This window comes from Melanerpes formicivorus, unplaced genomic scaffold, assembly GCF_026170545.1.
Source record: "Melanerpes formicivorus ecotype bairdi unplaced genomic scaffold, bMelFor1.0.p_v2 SCAF_25, whole genome shotgun sequence".
Taxonomy (NCBI): Eukaryota; Metazoa; Chordata; class Aves; order Piciformes; family Picidae; genus Melanerpes; species Melanerpes formicivorus.
In genome coordinates this window covers 10,950,879-10,970,788 of record NW_027142377.1, presented here as the reverse complement: position 1 = coordinate 10,970,788, position 19,910 = coordinate 10,950,879, and the positions used below count along the sequence as shown (strand labels likewise).

The window sequence follows — 19,910 nt, the reverse complement described above, 5'->3', positions numbered from 1 at the left end:
GATGACACCAAGCTGGGGGGAGGTGTGGATCTGTTAGAGGGTAGGAGAGCTCTGCAGAGGGACCTCGACAGGCTGGACAGATGGGCAGAGTCCAAGGGCATGAGATTTAACACATCTAAGTGCTGGGTTCTACACATTGGCCACAACAACCCCATGCAGTGCTATAGGCTGGGTCAGAGTGGCTAGAGGGCAGCCAGGCAGAAAGGGACCTAGGGTTGACAGTAGGCTGAACATGAGCCTGCAGTGTGCCCAGGTGGCCAAGAAGGCCAATGGCATCCTGGCCTGTATCAGTAACAGTGTGGCCAGCAGGAGCAGGGAGGTCATTCTGCCCCTGTACACTGCACTGGTTAGGCCACACCTCGAGTCCTGTGTCCAGTTCTGGGCCCCTCAGTTTAGGAAAGATGTTGACTTGCTGGAATGTGTCCAGGGTAGGGCAACGAAGCTGGGGAGGGGTTTGGAGCAGAAAACCTATGAGGAGAGGCTGAGGGAGCTGGGGTTGCTTAACCTGGAGAAGAGGAGGCTCAGGGGTGACCTTCTTGCTCTCTACAACTACCTGAAGGGAGATTGTAGGCAGGTGGGGGTTGGTCTCTTCTCCCAGGCAACCAGCACCAGAACAAGAGGACACAGTCTCAAGCTGTGCCAGGGAAGGTTTAGACTGGATGTTAGGAAGAAGTTCTTCACAGAGAGAGTGATTTGCCTTTGGAATGTGCTGCCCAGGGAGGTGGTGGAGTCACCATCACTGGAGGTGTTTAAGAAGAGATTTGATGGGGTGCTTGATGCCATGGTTTAATTGATTAGATAGTGTTGGGTGATACGTTGAACTCGATCTCAAAGGTCTCTTCCAACCTGGTCTGGTCTATCCTATCCTATCCTATCCTATCCATACCTAAAGTTGAGGAAGAGTAGCTTACGTCATCATTCCCACTGTATTTAACACAGTAAATACTGTTTATTCAGTGATATCTTGGAGCTGAAATATATTGGTAGTGTGAAGGCAGGAGTGAGGTGTGTTGACAGAAACATGTGAGGAAAACTGCATATTTGCCTATATCTCTGTTTACAAAGAGTTCCAAATTTACCTAAGTAGTGTCCTTTCACTTTAAGTAATATATTGCAACAGAAATAATGTCTAAAAATTGGTAACAGTGAACTGAGCCTAGATGTAATTACTGTGTAACTTAAAATATCACCTTACTGTATTTCTTAACAGATATTTGATATTTCCTGGGATCAATATCAGCCAAATAGAATTGTCAGCTGTGGAGTAAAACACATAAAGGTAAATAGCTTTTGTTTACTTGTTTAAAAAGTACAAGAAAGTCCCAATAGAAATGTGTCCTCTTAGATAATGAAGGCTTTAAATGTAGGATAGTTTGTATTTTTCTGCCTTTATTTTTGTAACATTTCAGCAAAGCCTTTTTTGTTTGAAGCTTATTTAGAGACTCAGCAGTGGCTAAGGTGTAGATCCACTTAACAAGTCAGGAAGATCATTTGGAGTAATTTTCATCATTGTGTACTTGTAATTTTTGGATTCTCTGTCCTCTCCATTCCACCTAAATTGTTTCTTAATTGTCTCAGCCTTTAGTGATTTCTCTCATCAAGAATCCCAAAGGGTCACTGAAGAATTGTAAGAGGAACTAAGTTAAAAGTACTAATTGAATGAACTGCTGTTTGGCCTGTCACGCTACCAGCAGTTGTAGGAACACCACAGAGAAGGTATACAAGGCATGCAGAGACGAACAGATGAAAGCTCTTGTGCCTCACTACTTGCTCCCTCCATGTCACCTTTTGTGGAGGTGATTTAAATATGAACCTAGACATATGGTAAAAGTTTAGTATAAAACACTTTCTTGTCTGTGAAAATCTTAGAAAGAAATCCTTCTGTTTGCCAATATTCTCTGCAGGTTTCTGGTTTTCTTCTTTCTCATCAAACGTGTTCCCAACAGATGGCAATTATTTCACATGACTGAGGTGGGAAATGCTTTAACTAGAAGTTTAGGAAAACAATTAATATCGCTCGTTCAGGTTATTGAGAAGCTTGTGCCCTTAAAACCACCACTACTTTCAAACTGGATGGTTGACAGCAGTGATACCATCTGTTGTATTCTGCAAGCTGTTGCCCAAAACCTATCCTTGTTTGGCACCTGTATTCTGTTTAAAGTGGCTGAAATTACCCTGAACATACATAATGCCAGGAAAAGCAAATGCACATTGACAGAGGCATGCCAGGGGGGAAAAATGTGGAGGGGAAATGATTAGACATTGCCCTGCAGTGGTGCTCAAACAGTAGTCTGTGTACCTGTCTGTAGGCTTTGGGAATGAGATAATTACTCTAACTTGCTACAAAGGAAAGGAACAACCCTAAAGTAATTGTATCACTATGAGAACTGGGATTAATACTTGGGAATAGTGCCATTTATTCCTTTAGCATTTCCACTCTATTGGCTCATTTGGCCAGGAAGATACTAGAAGCTGTGGTAAAGTCTAGGAGCTAAGGAATCTCACACTGAGCTCAAGATCCTCCTCCATCCATTTTCTAACCCTGCTGTCTACCTTCCTGCCCTTCTACAGTTAACCAGAAGTGATGATGATAAATGCATTCCTCACAGACTGAAAGCCCTGGGGGAAGTATTCCCACTGCCTTCTCATAAATTGGCTTATGTGAAGAGGCAAAGGGAAGATATAATTGAATTAGAAATAGAGAAGGATGTGAAATAAAAATCCTTGACTCAAGGATTTTCTGGAATTCAGCTTTATAGGGATTTTACAGGAGTAAGTCCAAAAATTATGACACATTGGCATGTAGCCACTAAAAGGTGTAGGCCTGTAGTGGGAGTGAGATAGACATTATGTATCTCTGTTAGACACTTCACTCTGCCTGTTTGGTCTTTCAAGGGGGCTCTCTGGTGGCAATGGATCACAGAGCACAAATCATGGAATTGCAGAACTGTTTTGGTTGGAAAAGACCTCTAAGATCATCGAGTCCAACTGTTGATCTAACACCACCATGGCTATTGTACCATGTTCCAAAGTGCCATACATTACTTGAACACCTCCAGGGAAGGTGACTCCACCACCTCCCAGGGTAACCTCCTCCAGTGCCTGACCACTTTTTCCTTTTTTTTTTTTTTTTTTTTCCTTTTTTGTTTTTAATATATCCCATCTAAACTTCCCCTGGCAAAATTTCAGGCCATTCCCTCTTGTCCTATCACCTGATACTAGAAAGAAGAGACTGACCTTCACCTCATTCCAATCTCCTTTCAGGTAGTTGTAGAGAGCAACTTAAAAACTTGCAGTTCCCTCAGCCGTTCCTTCTAAGATTAGTTCTCTAGCCCCTTCCCCAGCTTTATTGCCCTTCTCCAGACACACTGCAGCAACTCAGTATCTTTCTTGCAGTGAGGGATCCAAAACAGAGCACAGTAGTTGAGATGTGGTCTCACCAATGCTGAATTCAGGGACACTATCCCTTCCCTATTCATGCTGGTCACACTATTCCTGATGCAGGCCAGCATGCCTCAACTAATAAAGACCTGAGCTGGCAAGTCCATTCAGGACTGTGGTACACTACATGGATTTAGTGTTCTGATTTTGCCTGTGCCCAGAACATCCTAGTCCTGGCAGGCCTGCATATTCAGCACTTCTCTTGCACATCTAGTTGAAATTATTTGTTCTGCCTTCCCCTAAAGCCCACCACTGCAGACACACTTATAGGACAAACTTTGTGTTCTCTTGACCTACACCAGAGAGTCTTAAATTCTCTTTTGCAGAATATTTCTGTGTCTGCTCTCATAGTCAGAGTTTTTTCATATACAAGCATTTGCAGTCTTTATCCAACAGATGGTTTCTCAGTAAATTTGAGGGACATATATGTTTCAGTGCACTGGAATAGGGCAGAAATGTCTACTCCAGGAACATGAGATCCTAAAGATCAAGTATTTTATTACTTAGAACTGTAGCTGTATATAAGATTTGCAGACAAGAGAAGTGGGATGTTCCTGGGATATTCCTGGCTTTAATGTATCACCCAGCAAAAGATAGTGAGCTGATGAGCATGGGTAGTGTAGCAGTAGTGAGTCAGAATCATGCCTCACTTTCTCAAACAGTTTGATCATTTTGTTTTGCTCTCACACTTACTATATTTGCCTGGGGTTTCCTCGGTAAATGGGCAGGTTTTGGAGTAATGGGCATTCTGGTAACAGGAGTCACTTAAGTGTCTGTTCAGACACTGTTCTTTGTGGATGTACATCAGTGAGATCTGCAAACTAATACGGGGGGGGGAAAAAGATTGCTTTCCTAATATGCCATTTCCATTTCAGTTTTGGACACTGTGTGGAAATGCACTGACAGCAAAGCGAGGAATATTTGGTAAAACAGGAGATCTCCAAACCATCCTTTGTTTAGCATGTGCAAAAGAAGATATCACATACTCTGGTGCTTTAAATGGAGACATCTATGTATGGAAAGGGCTAAACTTAGTCCGCACAATTCAAGCAGCACATAGTGTAAGTTGTGTTTTTAATGCCTTTGCTGAAATTAACTGCTCATTGAACTAGAAAACTTCTCAAACATTTATCCACAAAGATCTTCTACTGTTTCAGTTATGTCTAAGACTGTTCATCAACTAAGAACTTAGATGTAAGTGTATAGTTTGTTTACATGTTATCAATAGATGCTAGCTGCTGAACAGATAATGACGGAACTGATATTCATAGCGTTGATATGACAAAGCACACTAAATCTAAAGTGAAGTTTCTAAGCCTGAAGTTTTGATCAGTTTACTTTAAGATAGTCAGTAAGCAAATAATCTTACTTTGAATAGCATTTTAGCATTAAAGTTCACAACGCTGAAGACTGACTTTTCATTGAAGCTTCAATGTGGAGTAAACCTGGTTAATCTCTGAATTGCATTCTGACCCTATTCCTCGGCAATTTTACTCCCATTGGCTCCATAACAACACCATCTAACTTGGAGCACTTACAATTACAGGAAGAAAGGGGAACATAAAGGATCATGTTAGACCACTGTAATATAATAAATGTATGTCTCTGTTGCTGCATCAAAGGCACATCAAGATTTTCATGTCTTGCTTCAAGTGTATTTGAGAGCTACTCCTGTTTGGAATATGATTGTGGCTACTGGCATTCTAGTACAGGTTTTCTGGTAAAAAAGAAACAGTATTTTCCTTAGAAAAGTGGTTTGAAATCTAACAGTCATCACTGTATTTTGTTTTCGAGAAACCTTCTAGCAAAAATCCTGCAAACTTAGCAGCTTTTCCTGGCCTCCCAAAATCAGTTATGCTCGCAGTGCATAAAGATTCATAGTAGCTCTTCAACTGAGTTCTAAGTGTGTGGGAGAGTAGTCACTTATAGAAGTAATCACTAATTTATCAAAGCAGTCAGACTGAAATTAGTGGGACCCCTTACCTGTGATACTACTGTGTAGTTGCCAGGTTGTGGTTATGTGCAGTTGCAATAATTTGGATATATCTTTGTCAAAAACTCTTGGAGAATTTTGTTTGCATTATTCTATTTAGATTCCCTAGAATGATTAAATACAATATTTCTATATAATGTGTTCTGTAAATGATGGGGTTTGCTATGGCTAATGTACATTCTCTTGCCCAATTTCTAATGTCCATGTAATTATCATAAAAGTTAATTTGAAACATTGAACGAGGCCACTTTGAAAACAGGTCTTCTTTTGGTTGTACTGATGTCCATGCATTTCAACTTGTATCTTAACTGAGAAGTTTTCCTAAAGTACTGAATCAGCTTGCATTCCACAAGTTATTGCAGCGTAGCACAGCACAGTCATTAATGATGAGGCACTTTAAAACAAGAAGAGGAAGTTCAAACTGTGATAGAAGTTTATCTTTCAACAAAGAGAATGAATTGACACTCTTTCAGTTCCTGTCAGATTCCAAATGATGAATTGGAATTCATGAAAGAATGTCTTAGTCATCTCCGCATCTGTAAGAATATTTGTATTGCTTGTTTGCTTGTTTTTGTTGATTCTGTGTAACTATTTATTTTAAGTGTTCTCTGATTTGTTTAATAGTTCTTGTAGTGATAGCTTAACCAAACTTAAAGATCTGCATATAGGCTGTATTGCAGCTATTTGAAATAAAAATATCCCCATGTGCTTGCTGCTTTGCTTTCTGGATGGACAATATTTAACTGCCTGGCAGTTTCTAGCCTTTAACAAGAGTCTGTTAAAAAATATTTACTTTGTGTGTTTGAACCTATTGTAAAGAACTTTATGACTTGTTATGCTATTGGTTAACAGGCTGGAATTTTTAGTATGTATGCTTGTGAGGAAGGTTTTGCCACTGGAGGGAGAGACGGTTGCATTCGGTTATGGGACACTGATTTCAAACCAATTACTAAAATTGATCTCAGGGAGACTGAACAAGGATACAAAGGTAATGAGCTGTTATTTTAATGGTTTTCCACACATCTGAGTAATGGATTATGAGCCAATTTCATCTGAAGCATAAATGTCTGGATACTGCTGTGTTGGCTTTTTTGACTGTTGACTTTTGAAATGGGTATTCCCTTTTTCCTCCGACAATGATATAGCCTGAAGAGTTTTCCCCCTTTCATAGTATAAACTGCTGCTCCTCACTATCCAAACAGTAGATAAATAAAACCTAATTAAACACAAAAAGTTAGCCAACCTTTAATACAATTAATTACTCACAAGTCATTTGAGATTTCTGGAGCCTGGTATTCAAAGACGCTGAGCATCTAAGCAGCCCATTAGGTTGATTTGGAATATTAGCACATGGCATAGTTAATAGTGAAAATGTTATTAAACTCTTGACCATCAAATTTGTTGAATCTCATTGCACTTCCAATGGTCACTTTATGATCAAACACTCGATGTACACTTTATCAAGATCTTAGAATAGAATAGACCAGTTTGGAAGAGACCTTCAAGATCATCGCGTCCAACCCATCAACCAATCCAACCCACCTAAACAACTAAACCATCTTAGTCTTCTGGGAATTCTACACATCCATTGTGTGTAAACTCATGCAATTTAGCCATCAAAAAAAGTCAAAAACATCCAACCAGTAGTCCCTTTGCTCGGTAGTTCCGACTTTGAGGGCTTTTTTAATGGCCAGAATCATATGTTTAATATTCCTTTCTAGAAAACCATAGCAGTACCTTCTGGCCATTGGCAGCACTTTCAATCAATTTAGAAATGCATTTTTAAACTTGTGGAGAAATAAGCCTGTACATGTGGGTTAGGTCATTCTAGCCAATACTAGACTTGCATACCAGTCCATTACTAATGAAATAATAAATGTGAAGTGCTGCACAGAGAAAACAGTGCTTCACACAATACCTACATCTTCAGCTTCACTCTTTCTTGTGAAGTGATCCTGAGAAAGAGCTTTATCCCTCACATTTGTGAGGCCAGAGTAGCACTCAGTTTTTGCTCTTAGTGCTGCTTGGGACATGCCCACACTTAAAGTAAAACAGGCTTTATGGCTTCAGTTACTTTTAATAAACTGTAGTTATCTTCTATGTAGTTATCTTCTTTAAAATGATAATATTACAGAGCCATCATGTATTCATAAACGTGTCCTGGCTGCAGAAAGCACCTAGATATTTCTTTCAAAAACTGGTAGCAGGAATGTTAAACACACGGTGTTTCCTAGAATTGAGCCTTCTCCTTTTCTGTCAAATGCAGATAATTTACAGAACTGTTTTGATTTTTAATCAGTTCTGATGTAGTAGAAGGCTTCAGTAGCAACAGCTGTCATAAATTAACTCTTGAAGTGTTAACGAGCTTTACTATATCACTTGTGATTGCCATTAATCTAAGATCATTCTGTCTCCTGTCAGGTCTGTCCATCCGAAGTGTCTGTTGGAAAGCAGACAGACTTTTAGCAGGGACACAGGACAGTGAAATATTTGAGGTGCTAGTAAGAGAGCGAGATAAACCCATGCTGATCATGCAGGGTCATTGTGAAGGGGAGCTCTGGGCCCTGGCGGTCCATCCAAAGAAACCCTTAGCAGTCACAGGCAGTGATGATCGATCTGTACGGTAAGGCTAGGTCTTACTTATTTATTGTCACTTCATTTTTGTTCACATTAATTTGTAATGTATTTCTTTTCTGGCATTATGTTAAGACTCCATTAAGACAACTGGCTTTCCATGTTTTTCTTAGCTGCTTTGTTTTTTCTCTTCTGGCTCCACACATCATGTAAAAGAAACAAGAATTTGTGTTCAGAGTATGTGGATTTATAGACTCTGCTTTAAGTGCTAATTCATTACAGCTCTGAACAGCAGATGCAGGTATCTAAATGGAGAATAGTCACCTCATACTTCTGTTAATACTATGCAATGAACCTAAAACCTTTGGCCATATTCTTACACAGCAGGAATCTGCCTCAGCCTTGAGTGTTTAGAAAATCTGATCTAAAAGCAATTCAGTTAAAATGCCAGGCAATGAGTTTACCGTAGTGAAAAAGATTTTTCAGACATTTGGTTGAAGCCCTTGTGCCTCAAGCCTGTGTAGCAGGGATCTGAAGTTCTGTACATGTATTTGTAGAAGTTGTCACAAAGTCAAGGATGTTTCTTCCCTGTCCTTGTTAAAATTTGGCAAATGGATAAGCCTCTGAATAAACCTAAGCATTTTAATATTATTTTACAGTAAAGTTTGCCCATTGTGACTAATTATTTACCTCTAGTTAAAGAGACTGAGATTTTCTAACTGCCAAAGCTACCCAGGGGGACTGGAGAGATTTTTGGAAGTCATGGCTTTATCATGGCACTCTCCTGAGCCTTTCCTTGTGGTTCTGGTGGCCTTGCCCTGAAGCCCTATCCCTTGCAGTGCATCATGTAAAATAGGGTTCCTGACAGCATGGTTTTCCAGGCTCCAATTTCCCTAGCTTTCTCCTTAGTGGTTTCTTCTCACCTTACTATCTTAATTTCCACCCCCTCCATCAAGTTTTTCTCCAACCCTACTCCAAATGGATGATGACTGTTTTTCCTCTTATGTAGATTGGTTGTGTGTTTTCAAATCAACTCCAAATGGTTTTTATTATGGACCATTAGTCAACTTTGAAAAACATACATGTGGATTCTACTATTTGGCCATGTTTCAGTGTTAAAAGAAATCTATCTTCAACCACAGATACAGCTTCTAACTTATGTTCCTTCAGATTCCACATTATGATTCACCTCTGCCAAAGCTTGCTGGTCAGTTGGAGTTCCTTTTTCTGCTTTACTTGTACAGGTTTCCTATTCCTATCCCTCATCTCTTTCTAACCATAGTTAAAAACTAAAGTGTGAAACTAATAGAGCTGCCAATTGTTCACTACAGTGCTATTTTCTCCCTGTCTCCTACACCTTATTTCTTTCTGTTTATAAAATGCATGAATAGTCTCTTCTGCTTGGGCTTGTCTGCACAGTTTTATTGTTAGCCATAGACACTGCCTGCCTTCTAGTAGGCTGCAAGCCAGTTTTGGAGCAAAAGCTGCAAAGATGGGATTAGCATTGTAGTGCCCTCAAGCTAATAAGCCAGGCTAAGACTTCAGGTTTATTGTCTTGGTCTCATCTTCTGGTGAGCCTGGTAATTCAGTTCTGGCTTCGGGCTGGGTAGTGTGCTGCTGACTCACAGCACACTTCAACGGTCTTGTGCCCCTCAATGAAAGGTTGTGGCAGCATGCTCTTTGTGCACATAAAGCCCCCAGGAGTGGTGCTCTTATGATTATTATCATTGTTATAGTCATTACATTAATTATGCCTTTAACATTGGCATTCTGTAAAACATGCATTTGTTAGCCTTGCAGGTGTTTTACTGCACTACATCACACATCCATTTAGCTCTTCAGAGAGCATAGCATTTGGATTCTTTATCACATAAATCAAGATTGGTTTACAAATTACTTTATCAGCCAGGTTGTGTTCTCATGTCCAAGTGAGATGTCTAAATGAAAAAGACTGCTGCAGAGTTAGGGCAATTCCTGTAGATGCTCCCTAGCACAGCTAAGCCACAGCCAAATTGAGGCTCACTACATTTTAAACTTCAAAAGCATATCAGCTAGAAAAGCTGCCTGCTTCCAGTCTCTTATAAGAGGACCAGAAAGAAAGCATCATTCTTATCTGAATGCTGAGCGGTCTGCAGAGTTATACACTTATTCAAGGCTCCTTATGTGTCTTTCTTTAATGTCATGTTAGAATGTCTGCTGCAGGACCATAGGTAGCTGCTGTTCTGGCAGAACATCTCTGGTCTGTTTTCTTGAATAATCTCTGTCTTCCTGCCTTTATAAGAAGATAGTTTTGAAACTTACCTTTATAAGAATGCATTTGAATATTGATTTATCTGATTTTTTGTGTAGAGTATTTTTCTGCCAATCAACTAAAACAAACTAGCAGTAACACTTTTGTCATCAGCTGTGGCTTGTTCTGCAGATGGAGTGGTTGCTAGTAAACTTCTTGGGAGTCTATAATCACTATGTGCTCCAATAAACAGACTCACCTGTCAGATATATGACAGAAAGACTGGAATATTGGCTAATAAAATAAAGCTTCTTGAGCCTATTTGGGTGTTTTTTTAAACTCAGTCATGTATCTAAGTGCACAGAAAAGTTGCTGAAGAGTAGTAAACCACATCATTGTCTTATTGGCCAAGCATGCACTTTTTCTATGGAAATAGTTAATTTAGCTGGCTCTTCCAAACCAAAAGTGTGCAGAAATATTTTGCCAGAAAGGCTACTTTTTCTATTGTCCTAAGCAAAGCTAGGCTTGCATTTTGTCAGGGGCATATACAGATGAGTGTATGGGTGCAAATGTTGGGGTTTTTTTTCTGTTATTAAATTTAAAACCTCATATTTGGAATTGCTCTTCCAGTAATTTGAAAGTTTTCAATCTTTTTCTTTCTTTCTTTTTTTAAACAACAATCTAATTATTCTGCTTACACTACCATGTATTGCAATTACTCTTCTAATGGATTGGACTAAGTGATTTGTGAGGAAACTATATTCTAGAGGCAAAATTTATCCTGACATTTCCTTTGAAATCTTTCCAAACCCTTTCTGGTTCATACTTTCTTGTACTGAGCTCATAGCTTCTTCCTGGCAAGGCTGCTAAGATTCTTGCTTCTGATCCTACATCTGTTTTTTGCTTTGAAAACTTTTTTCTTTCTTTTTTTTTGCCAGGAATGGGTATTTGCCATCTCTTCCACAGAGAAGCCTGTTCAAGTTCTTTCTCTTCCTTGAATTCTCTTAGCCTAAGAGGTAACTAGTATTGTTCAGGGTTGTCAATTCTAGACTGATCCTCATAACATTAACCTTACAAGGCTCAAAGGGTTTCTGATTGAAAAGAAATGCACAGGTCATCCTTCCTCAGTGCAGGCAGCCAAATTCTTTAATCATTTTACCACATTTATCAAACTCTAATTTTTTTTCTCCCATTACTCTTACGTTAAGGCTGTATCTAAGTGTTACTGATTGGGGTGGTCAGAAACTTCTTCTTTTCAGGTTCTATTTTTGCTATTTGTTCTTTGCCATTTATCATACTAACGTATTTTTGGAAGCAATACTGTCCTTTCCCATCCTTTGTTTCACCTAGGCATGCAAATTAAACTCTTTTGGTGGTCTTTAATGTGATTATCATGTTCGTTCTCTTAATCATCCTAATAATCCTTCACTACATCTGTTCCTGTTTTTATTCTGATTTCTTGACATAATTCATAAAGATGAGGTCACATCACATGCTATTATTTTTGTGAACCTCCTGGAACAGCACCCATATATATATTTTAGGATCAGATTTCTTTTTCCCTATCTGCATTTCACTCATGGATCACAGGCATTCTGTAATAGAAAAATAGTGTCAGATCTTATTCCTTCTTGTTGATTCCACTTGTGTTCAAACCTTAAAGCACAGTGCTAGACCTAAGGTTCTAGAAGTGTGGACTTTGGTTAAATTCCATTCTGTGTCTACTTGTTTTAAAATCAAGCAACTTCTTCCATCACTGGATTCACAGTGCCTCTCAGCTTGCTGTCCACAGCAAAACTCATTAGCATTTTCATCTTCTGTGCCAGTGTCTTCAGTGAAAATACTGAGTGTTGCTATTCCAAAGCTTTTCCCTAGAACTCTCTCTAGTATCTCATTTCTAGCCTTTCTGTAAACTTGCTAGAAAACTTTGTCCAGTATCACATTACAGTTCTTCTAAAAACTGGCTTTGTTTTTGAGTTTAGCCAATAATCACATATGCTACTATTCAAATATTTTACTTTTACAAATCTTTTAATAAATCTTTTACAAAACCATTAGCTTACAGCACTCAAAATAAAAATAGTTGGCTCTTGGTGACTTTTTTCTACCCTAAGAGGTTTTTTATGTGTTTTATTCCATACTTCTAATTTTTTTTCACCCTAAATCTCTCATAATACTGAGAGCTGATAACCAGTTTGTAGTGATCTGAGAAACTTCCTCTAGTCCTCCTTATAATTATAGGTGCATTATTTGCCTTTGCATTATTGTGCCATAATTCATTGGTTGATTCTTTTTATCTGAGATAATGTAAATGAACAAATCAGCGTGCATGTTTTGTCTGCTAGTTTGTTCAGGGTTCTCATAAGACAATTTTCCCCATGGTTGGAATATTTGTACTTTCTAAGTAGTACTTTGACTTTCCATGCAATTTCAGTCTGATCCTCCTTGACATTTCCTGTCTACAGAAACCACATTTTTATTACCCATCAAGGAGAATTCTGTTAGATTAGTGAAGTCTGGAGATAACACCATCTTCAGTGTCAGAAAATTCTGTGTCTGTGTATTGGTTCAGGCAGTCATTATACACCCTCTTTCTCATCTCTGCTAGACTGATAAGCAGTTGAGCGCTTAAAAACTACATTTCTGTAAGCTCAAATCAGAGCTTCCATGGCTGGAAGGAACTCAGTACTGTATCAAATCTTAATACAAGTTGTGCATGAATATGGGCCTTTACCTGCTGAGTTGGAATTTTCATAGTTACTCTTAGAAATACTCATAGTTGCTCTTGAAATATAGTGCAGTTAGGAAAAGTCTGCTACTGGTTTCAATTTCATTTGATGCAGATTGTGGAGTCTTGCTGACCATGCCTTGATAGCTCGTTGCAATATGGAAGAAGCGGTGCGGAGCGTGTCTTTCAGTCCTGATGGATCACAGCTAGCACTTGGGATGAAGGATGGCTCCTTCATTGTTCTTCGAGTAAGGTAAGATGTGAAAACCTCACATTACTTTCTTACAAATAGTAGGATTTTTTCCAAGGAACTCAAGATTAGGTCATATTTTATTCCTATAAAAAGAAAAAAGCATCAATGGATATTTTATCAGAAATAGAGTAAAAGTTGAGTGTGTTTCCATAATATCACCTGGTGTTTTGAAAGGTGGTAATTTGGCAATGAGGAGAAAACCTGTGCTTTAGTGGATTCTAAGTATTAGCTCTTAATGTTGAGAACATCTAGAATGTTTTTCTTTTTTTTCCTTAGTCTGCAATTGTACAGATTTTTATTTTTTTTCAAGAAATGTAGATGACAGAGAGAACACAGCTTTGAGTGGGATCTTCTTGATGGTTTATTTCCTGTCATATATGAGAATGATCCCAGGCAAAATAATTGGTGATTGAAAGACATTTTTAAGCATTTGCAAAATACAAATGAATTCTGCTTTTTCTTCCTGAAGGCATCTTAAGCAGTAGCTATTTTCTGTCTGCAATTATAGAATCACAGAATGGTAGGGGTTGGCAGGGACCTCCAGAGATCCAAAGTCCAACCCCCATGCCAAAGCATGATCACCTAGGGCACCTGGAAAAGGAGACTCCACAATCTCTCTGGGCAGCCTGTTCCAGTACTATGTCATTCATACAATAAAAGCAATGTTTCCTCATGTTGAGGTAGAACTTATTATGTTCTGGGTCCATCAATACTGTCACAAATGATATACAAAAGCAGGTTAAACATACAATTGTCTATAAGGTGAAACAGCCACACTAGGATGATTTCAAACCATAGAATAAATTTTAATTAATACTTGGAAGCATTTGCTGCTTCCTTAGCCTTGCTTCATGTTCACTGAACATATTTAAAACAGTTTGAACCACTAGCTGATAGGTGGGGAAAGCCTGTAATCAATGGAAGATTGTGAGGAGTAAATTACAAGGGTTTTCACCAGAGTTCCTTACAGCTCCAGTGTATAACCTCATATGGATTGTCTTTGTAGAGAGGAAATGAATGGCACTGTGACTTGGCTTCTTGTTAGTTGACTCAAGGGAAGATTTGGGTTTAATTTGTTTTTCAATTCTTTCCTTACAACTGAAGAATTTGGGAAAAATAGACAGAACTCTTTCTGTTGTCTATGACATAGAATAATTGTCTGGTGTAGTTTAGACCAGACAGTTAACTGTTTTACAAATAAAATGATATGAATAGTATCACTGACTGATAAAGTTGCTTCTAACTTTTGCTTTAAAAGTATGCTTCTAGCCAATGAAAGCAATAGAAACTTCTCAAAGAGAAAGATTTTTTTTTTTTTGGTGAAGTATGCTTTTTGCCCTATAAGTTATCCTTATCTTTAATGGGATTGCATGTTCACAGGCTTACAGTTCATATTTTCACTATTGGCTGTTGCAGAGACATGACAGAGGTAGTTCATATTAAAGACCGAAAAGAAGTGATCCATGAAATGAAATTCTCACCAGATGGCTCTTACCTTGCTGTGGGTTCTAACGATGGCCCAGTGGATATCTATGCAGTTGCTCAGCGTTACAAAAAAATAGGAGAATGCAACAAATCTTCCAGTTTTATAACTCACATTGACTGGTCTGTGGATAGTAAATTCTTGCAAACTAACGATGGTGCAGGAGAGAGACTGTTCTACAAGATGCCCTGTAAGTTTACAAGTGGCTCATGTTATGAACAAGTAAACTGCATGTTGAAGAAAACAAGAAAAACACAATACACATAGTATATCTGCAAGTGGAGGTTCTTGACTGGGACATATGTAAATATCTAACATTTTCCCCATTTTGTATGTTTTTAGCATGTTTGTGTGCAGCTGCACTAGCACTTGTAATGTACGTGATGTTCGCAAATCCCACAGAGGCCATACTGTGAGATTATACTTATTTAAAGTAAAATTGTGAGTCTTTGTAATTTATTGGGCTTTATACACAGATAAATCTGATTAAAAGAAATGGATATTATTGAAAACAAATTATTAAACATTATTCATGTGCATATTTTCAGCTGGGAAGCATCTAACTAGCAAAGATGAGATCAAAGGAATTTCCTGGGCCTCGTGGACCTGTGTGGTAGGATCTGAAGTGAATGGAATTTGGCCAAAGTATACAAACATTACAGATGTCAACTCTGTGGATGGAAATTACAGCAGCTCAGTGCTAGTGACTGGAGATGATTTTGGGCTAGTCAGATTATTCAGATTCCCATGCCTGAAGAAAGGTAAAACAGTATTTTGTGTCTGTAGAATGCAATATTTAGTGTGCGCTGTTTACTTCATATCTCTGGCAAGCTTTTGACACAGGTTATTTCCTCAGGATTTGTGCTGTACTATGCATAAACCCAACAAAAGTAAATAAAAGCAACCTTTTGGCTTTCCATGATCTTTGCTGTTTAATTTGATATCAGGGCAGTGCATTTTCTGATAGTAAATTTGAATTAGTTTATAGTACAGTACATGCTATAAACAGTACAGTGCTACTGAAGTGAACATATAATTCACATTATGCCATTTATTTTTATATTACAATTACTTTTCATATCAAAAGTCTTCAGTTTTCTTATGAGTTTTTAGACTTTCCCGTAACAATGTAACTAATAGAGTTAGACTTTTACTCCTTCTTACATACTAACAAGTTCTGGTTTGATTTGTTTAGGAGCTAAATTTAGGAAATACATTGGCCACTCGGCACATGTAACCAACGTCCGCTGGTCCCATGATTTTCAGTGGGTTTTGAGTACAGGAGGTGCTGATCACTCTGTTTTTCAGTGGCGATTTATTCCAGAAGGGATAACAAATAGCATCGTTGAAACATCTCCACAAGGTAAAAATTGTCTCCTCAAGGTATTTATGAAATAAAACCCACATAGAATGCAGCACTGGAGGAAAAACTCACTGGATTAACAGAAATTTTTGGCTTTTAATTCTAAGAATTACGTATGTTTGGCATGTTTGGGACATTTTACTTGTCATAGAAAACCACTTATTTCAGGCACTAAAAACTCTCTGGCAGTGTGTAATGAGGTTTGTTTAGGAATACGTGAGTATTATTCATCAAAGTATTGTGGGGAAAAAAGACATTTAGAGGGAGGGGATAAGAACAAATTAAGTTTCCAAAATCAGCCATCTACCTTGTATTCAAAAGTCAGACTGCACATGTTGAATTGTTTCATTTTCTTTCCAGTGCAATTTCACATATACATGCAATAGCTGTACTTGACATTTGTTTTCCTTAAATGCATGATAATTGGAATATTCTGCCAGAGCCATATGAACTACAGTGGCAACTGCTGAAAATTGGATGCTCTTCAACAACTGGGCAAAACTTCACACCTTACCTGCACAATTTGCTAAAACACCTATGTTACAGCAAGTCTCCTTAAACACAGACAATGATCACAATGAAAGGTTTTATTTACCATTTCTCTATGTTTTTCGCTCCCAAGCCTCTTGAGAGAGAAAACAGTATTCTCTCAGATGATGGAAATGTACCAGCAACTAATCGGTTATTCTCCTTCCCTCAGCCACCTTTCTGCCCCAGGCTCTGAAACAGAAGAAACAGAAATGAAAACTGACACATTCAGCCCCCATGATTTTTGCAAGCTGCTTAAGCTTCTGAAGCTCTTGAATACTGCTTTGCATGTAATCTAAATTATATAGAAGGTCATGTGCTATCTTCTTGTGATTAGATGTGTTCAATATGTTGATTATTTTTATTTTTTTATATAGAGGGTGGCATTGATTCCTACAGTGAAGAATCAGATTCAGATTTATCTGATGTGCCAGAGTTAGATTCTGATATTGAGCAGGAAGCTCAAATCAACTACGATCGCCAGGTGAGTGTAAATTAACATAGTGTAGCAATTACCTGACAATTTATCTGGACTGTTCAGTAAAGATAAGTAAAAGCAGTTTGGTGCTAATTCATCTGAGAAGGTTGTTTTGAAAGTATTCAGCTGCTTATGCAACATAATCACAGAGTTTACTTCAGCTGGAGATAATAATTTAAAAGGGTTAAGAAGAAAACATTGGTGTATATATACCATTATATGTTAGAAAGAGGATTTCTCTTTAAAAGCACAAATTTAAACACAAGGTGTTAGTGCTATCCCCATTCTTGTGATATGTGTTAGAGCAGACTTTTCAGTCCTCTCAAATTTAGAATTGCAGTTTGTAGAATATGGCTCATAGAGCTTTTTTATGACCTCTCTATATCCTAAACCAGAATACTTTCAATGAGCATGAAGCCTGTAAAATACATTTATTTGTACAGGTTCTTTTTTTATTGCCAAGAACAGCAATGCCCAGGAATTCAAATTGCCCTAGTTTATGGGAACTGAGTAAAACTGGTCTCTAATCATCACTTACCACGTTTACATTTTTTTCTGTTTTAGTACGAGTGTGTTCTGAAATAAATTAAGATAGATTGCTTCCTTGCAAGAAGAAAAGCAAATCAAATAAGTATCCTTACTGCATTGTGTTTTTTCTTCAGAAACAAATATATGCCATTCTGCTCTTTAACCTGATCTTTCAGTGGTGACTTATGCCCTGTCACTATGGGCTTTCTGAACTCGGTTAGTCACCAAATCTGCTGGGCTTGTGTCATGTAGGCACCGTGGGACTGCACTCTGATCTCAGCTGGCCTTGTTGTGCACCACTCTTGGCTCTTCTTACCTCCTCTTCACACCTAACAAAAAACTATTCAATCCTTTTTGTTCAGCAGGCTACTCCATGGCCACTTTCACTGCACTTAGCTCAAACATGTCTTTGAAAATAGAGTTACTTTTCTTGTGATTCTTTCTCTTCCATTCATGATACAGAGCGCTTGGCAAACACTGATCCTTTTTCTGTGATGTGGAAGAGTGCCACTTCCTTGTTTTGAAGGAAAAGAAACCTGGACATCAAATTCTACTGTCTTCAGGCTTTCTATTTAAAAATACCTGGGACCTCATTTTCAGGAGCTCTTGTCATTGTGAATAGAATATTACACTGGAATCTTCTAGAAAAAAATATGCTCTGCTACTCCAGACTAATGTTCTGGGCCACTCACATGGTGCAGGACTGGAAAACATTTATGTTTATGTTTATTATTTAGTTATTATGTTATATTTATTTATTAAATACCTTCTCTGAAGGTCTTTAAGGACCAGTAGGGGCTAGCTCTCTGTTGTAAGTACTGAACATCACATTAACATATATTAAATGTAATACTAATATTTTACTTTGATGCTAATATTTAGATGTAGAATTAACTTCAACAATTATTCTTCAGGTTTACAAAGAAGACCTACCTCAGCTGAAACAGCAAAGTAAAGAGAAAAACCTTTCTGTGCCCTTCCTCAAAAGAGAGCGAGCGCCCGAGGACAGCTTAAAGTTGCAGTTCATACATGGGTAGAGTAATATTAGATAATGTTGGTTTTTTCTGATTGGAAAAACAGCCCAGCAATGTTAATTGATTCACGTTGGAGTGTTTAGCAAAGCAGTTTTTAGTGCTTGCAGTTAATTTGTTTGTCATTATTACTGTGGGTAATTTTTGGAATATTCTTTTTTTGTTGTATTTGCTAGGGAACAAGAGGAGGTTGCAATATTGTAGCCATATAGTAAATAACACACCAGCATTTCATTTTATATCATTACAATTTAAACCAGCTGTTAACTACACCTTATGTTCCTGGAGCAAAGATTCTGTTAAGCTGATTGTGATAGATTTCTGCTTGAATCCGATTCTCTGTAAAGCTGATCTGGACACAATTCTGTGAGAGTTATGTATTCTTGTTCTGAAATCAGTGCTAATTTAGGAGTTAGAGGTAAAGCAAAACATGAATGCCTGCTCTTGGTGGGAATAATCTACGTCTGTGTGCTGTGATGTTTTTGAGCTGCTGCTGACACCACAGCTGTACTCTTTTCAAGTTAATCCACAAATTATTTTTATAACTTGTTACACAAATTACCAGAATAATTTTGAAATGGAATGTAACTTGGTTTGTGTTTACTTTAGTTATAGAGGCTATGACTGTCGAAATAATTTGTTCTACACACAAACTGGAGAAGTGGTGTATCATATTGCTGCTGTAGGTGTTGTATATAACAGGCAGCAACACACTCAGAGGCTCTATCTTGGTCACGATGATGACATCCTCAGCCTAAGCATTCACCCAGTGAAAGACTATGTTGCTACTGGACAGGTGGGTATTTAAAATAGATGATCTTAGCAAAATATGGAAATTAATTCCCTTTACAGCATATAATTAGGAAAGATGTGGTACTCTTGTCCTTCAGTTAAAGTTTTTCCTCCTAAATATGGGTAAGCTGTGTAGCATTTCTTATACCCCTGAAAAAATGCTGGGAGTGCTGGTCTGGAAGCTATTTAAGGTGATTATTAAAACATTCCTATATGACAAAAAAAAAAACCCACCTTACCAGCCTTATGTTGTGGCCTTGCAAAAAAGACAAATCTCACATTCCCTTTGAACTTCTGCTTTCATCTGTGGAATGCAAGAACTGTGTTTCATCTCTGTCCTAGGAGGTTTCTCGACTACTGTAGCAGCATTCAAAAGCCTTACTCAGATAAAGACTATTTTATGTTGGGCACTCTGTTGATACCTGGTGATGAATACAGTGTTCTCCTTGTATATATATTAACATATGATAGATTATATCATTAATATG

The 19,910-nt window shown here is 38.1% G+C and overlaps 1 protein-coding gene across 13 annotated transcripts in view; it reads left to right on the top strand.

Moving 5' to 3' along the window:
• The window catches only part of EML6 (EMAP like 6), a 95,280-nt gene that overhangs the window by 30,461 nt on the left and 44,909 nt on the right, over nt 1-19,910 (top strand). For all 13 annotated transcript variants that reach the window (XR_010989153.1, XR_010989152.1, XR_010989154.1 and 10 more), the window contains exons 4-14: nt 1,211-1,279; nt 4,317-4,502; nt 6,287-6,422; nt 7,856-8,057; nt 13,082-13,219; nt 14,636-14,892; nt 15,251-15,463; nt 15,898-16,065; nt 16,971-17,077; nt 18,514-18,632; nt 19,240-19,426. Coding sequence is in view for 9 of the 13 variants with exons in the window: in XM_068153307.1 (XP_068009408.1) it covers nt 1,211-1,279; nt 4,317-4,502; nt 6,287-6,422; nt 7,856-8,057; nt 13,082-13,219; nt 14,636-14,892; nt 15,251-15,463; nt 15,898-16,065; nt 16,971-17,077; nt 18,514-18,632; nt 19,240-19,426 (1,782 nt within the window). In the remaining 4 variants the exon portion in view is untranslated. The remainder of the gene's footprint in view (nt 1-1,210; nt 1,280-4,316; nt 4,503-6,286; nt 6,423-7,855; nt 8,058-13,081; nt 13,220-14,635; nt 14,893-15,250; nt 15,464-15,897; nt 16,066-16,970; nt 17,078-18,513; nt 18,633-19,239; nt 19,427-19,910) is intronic.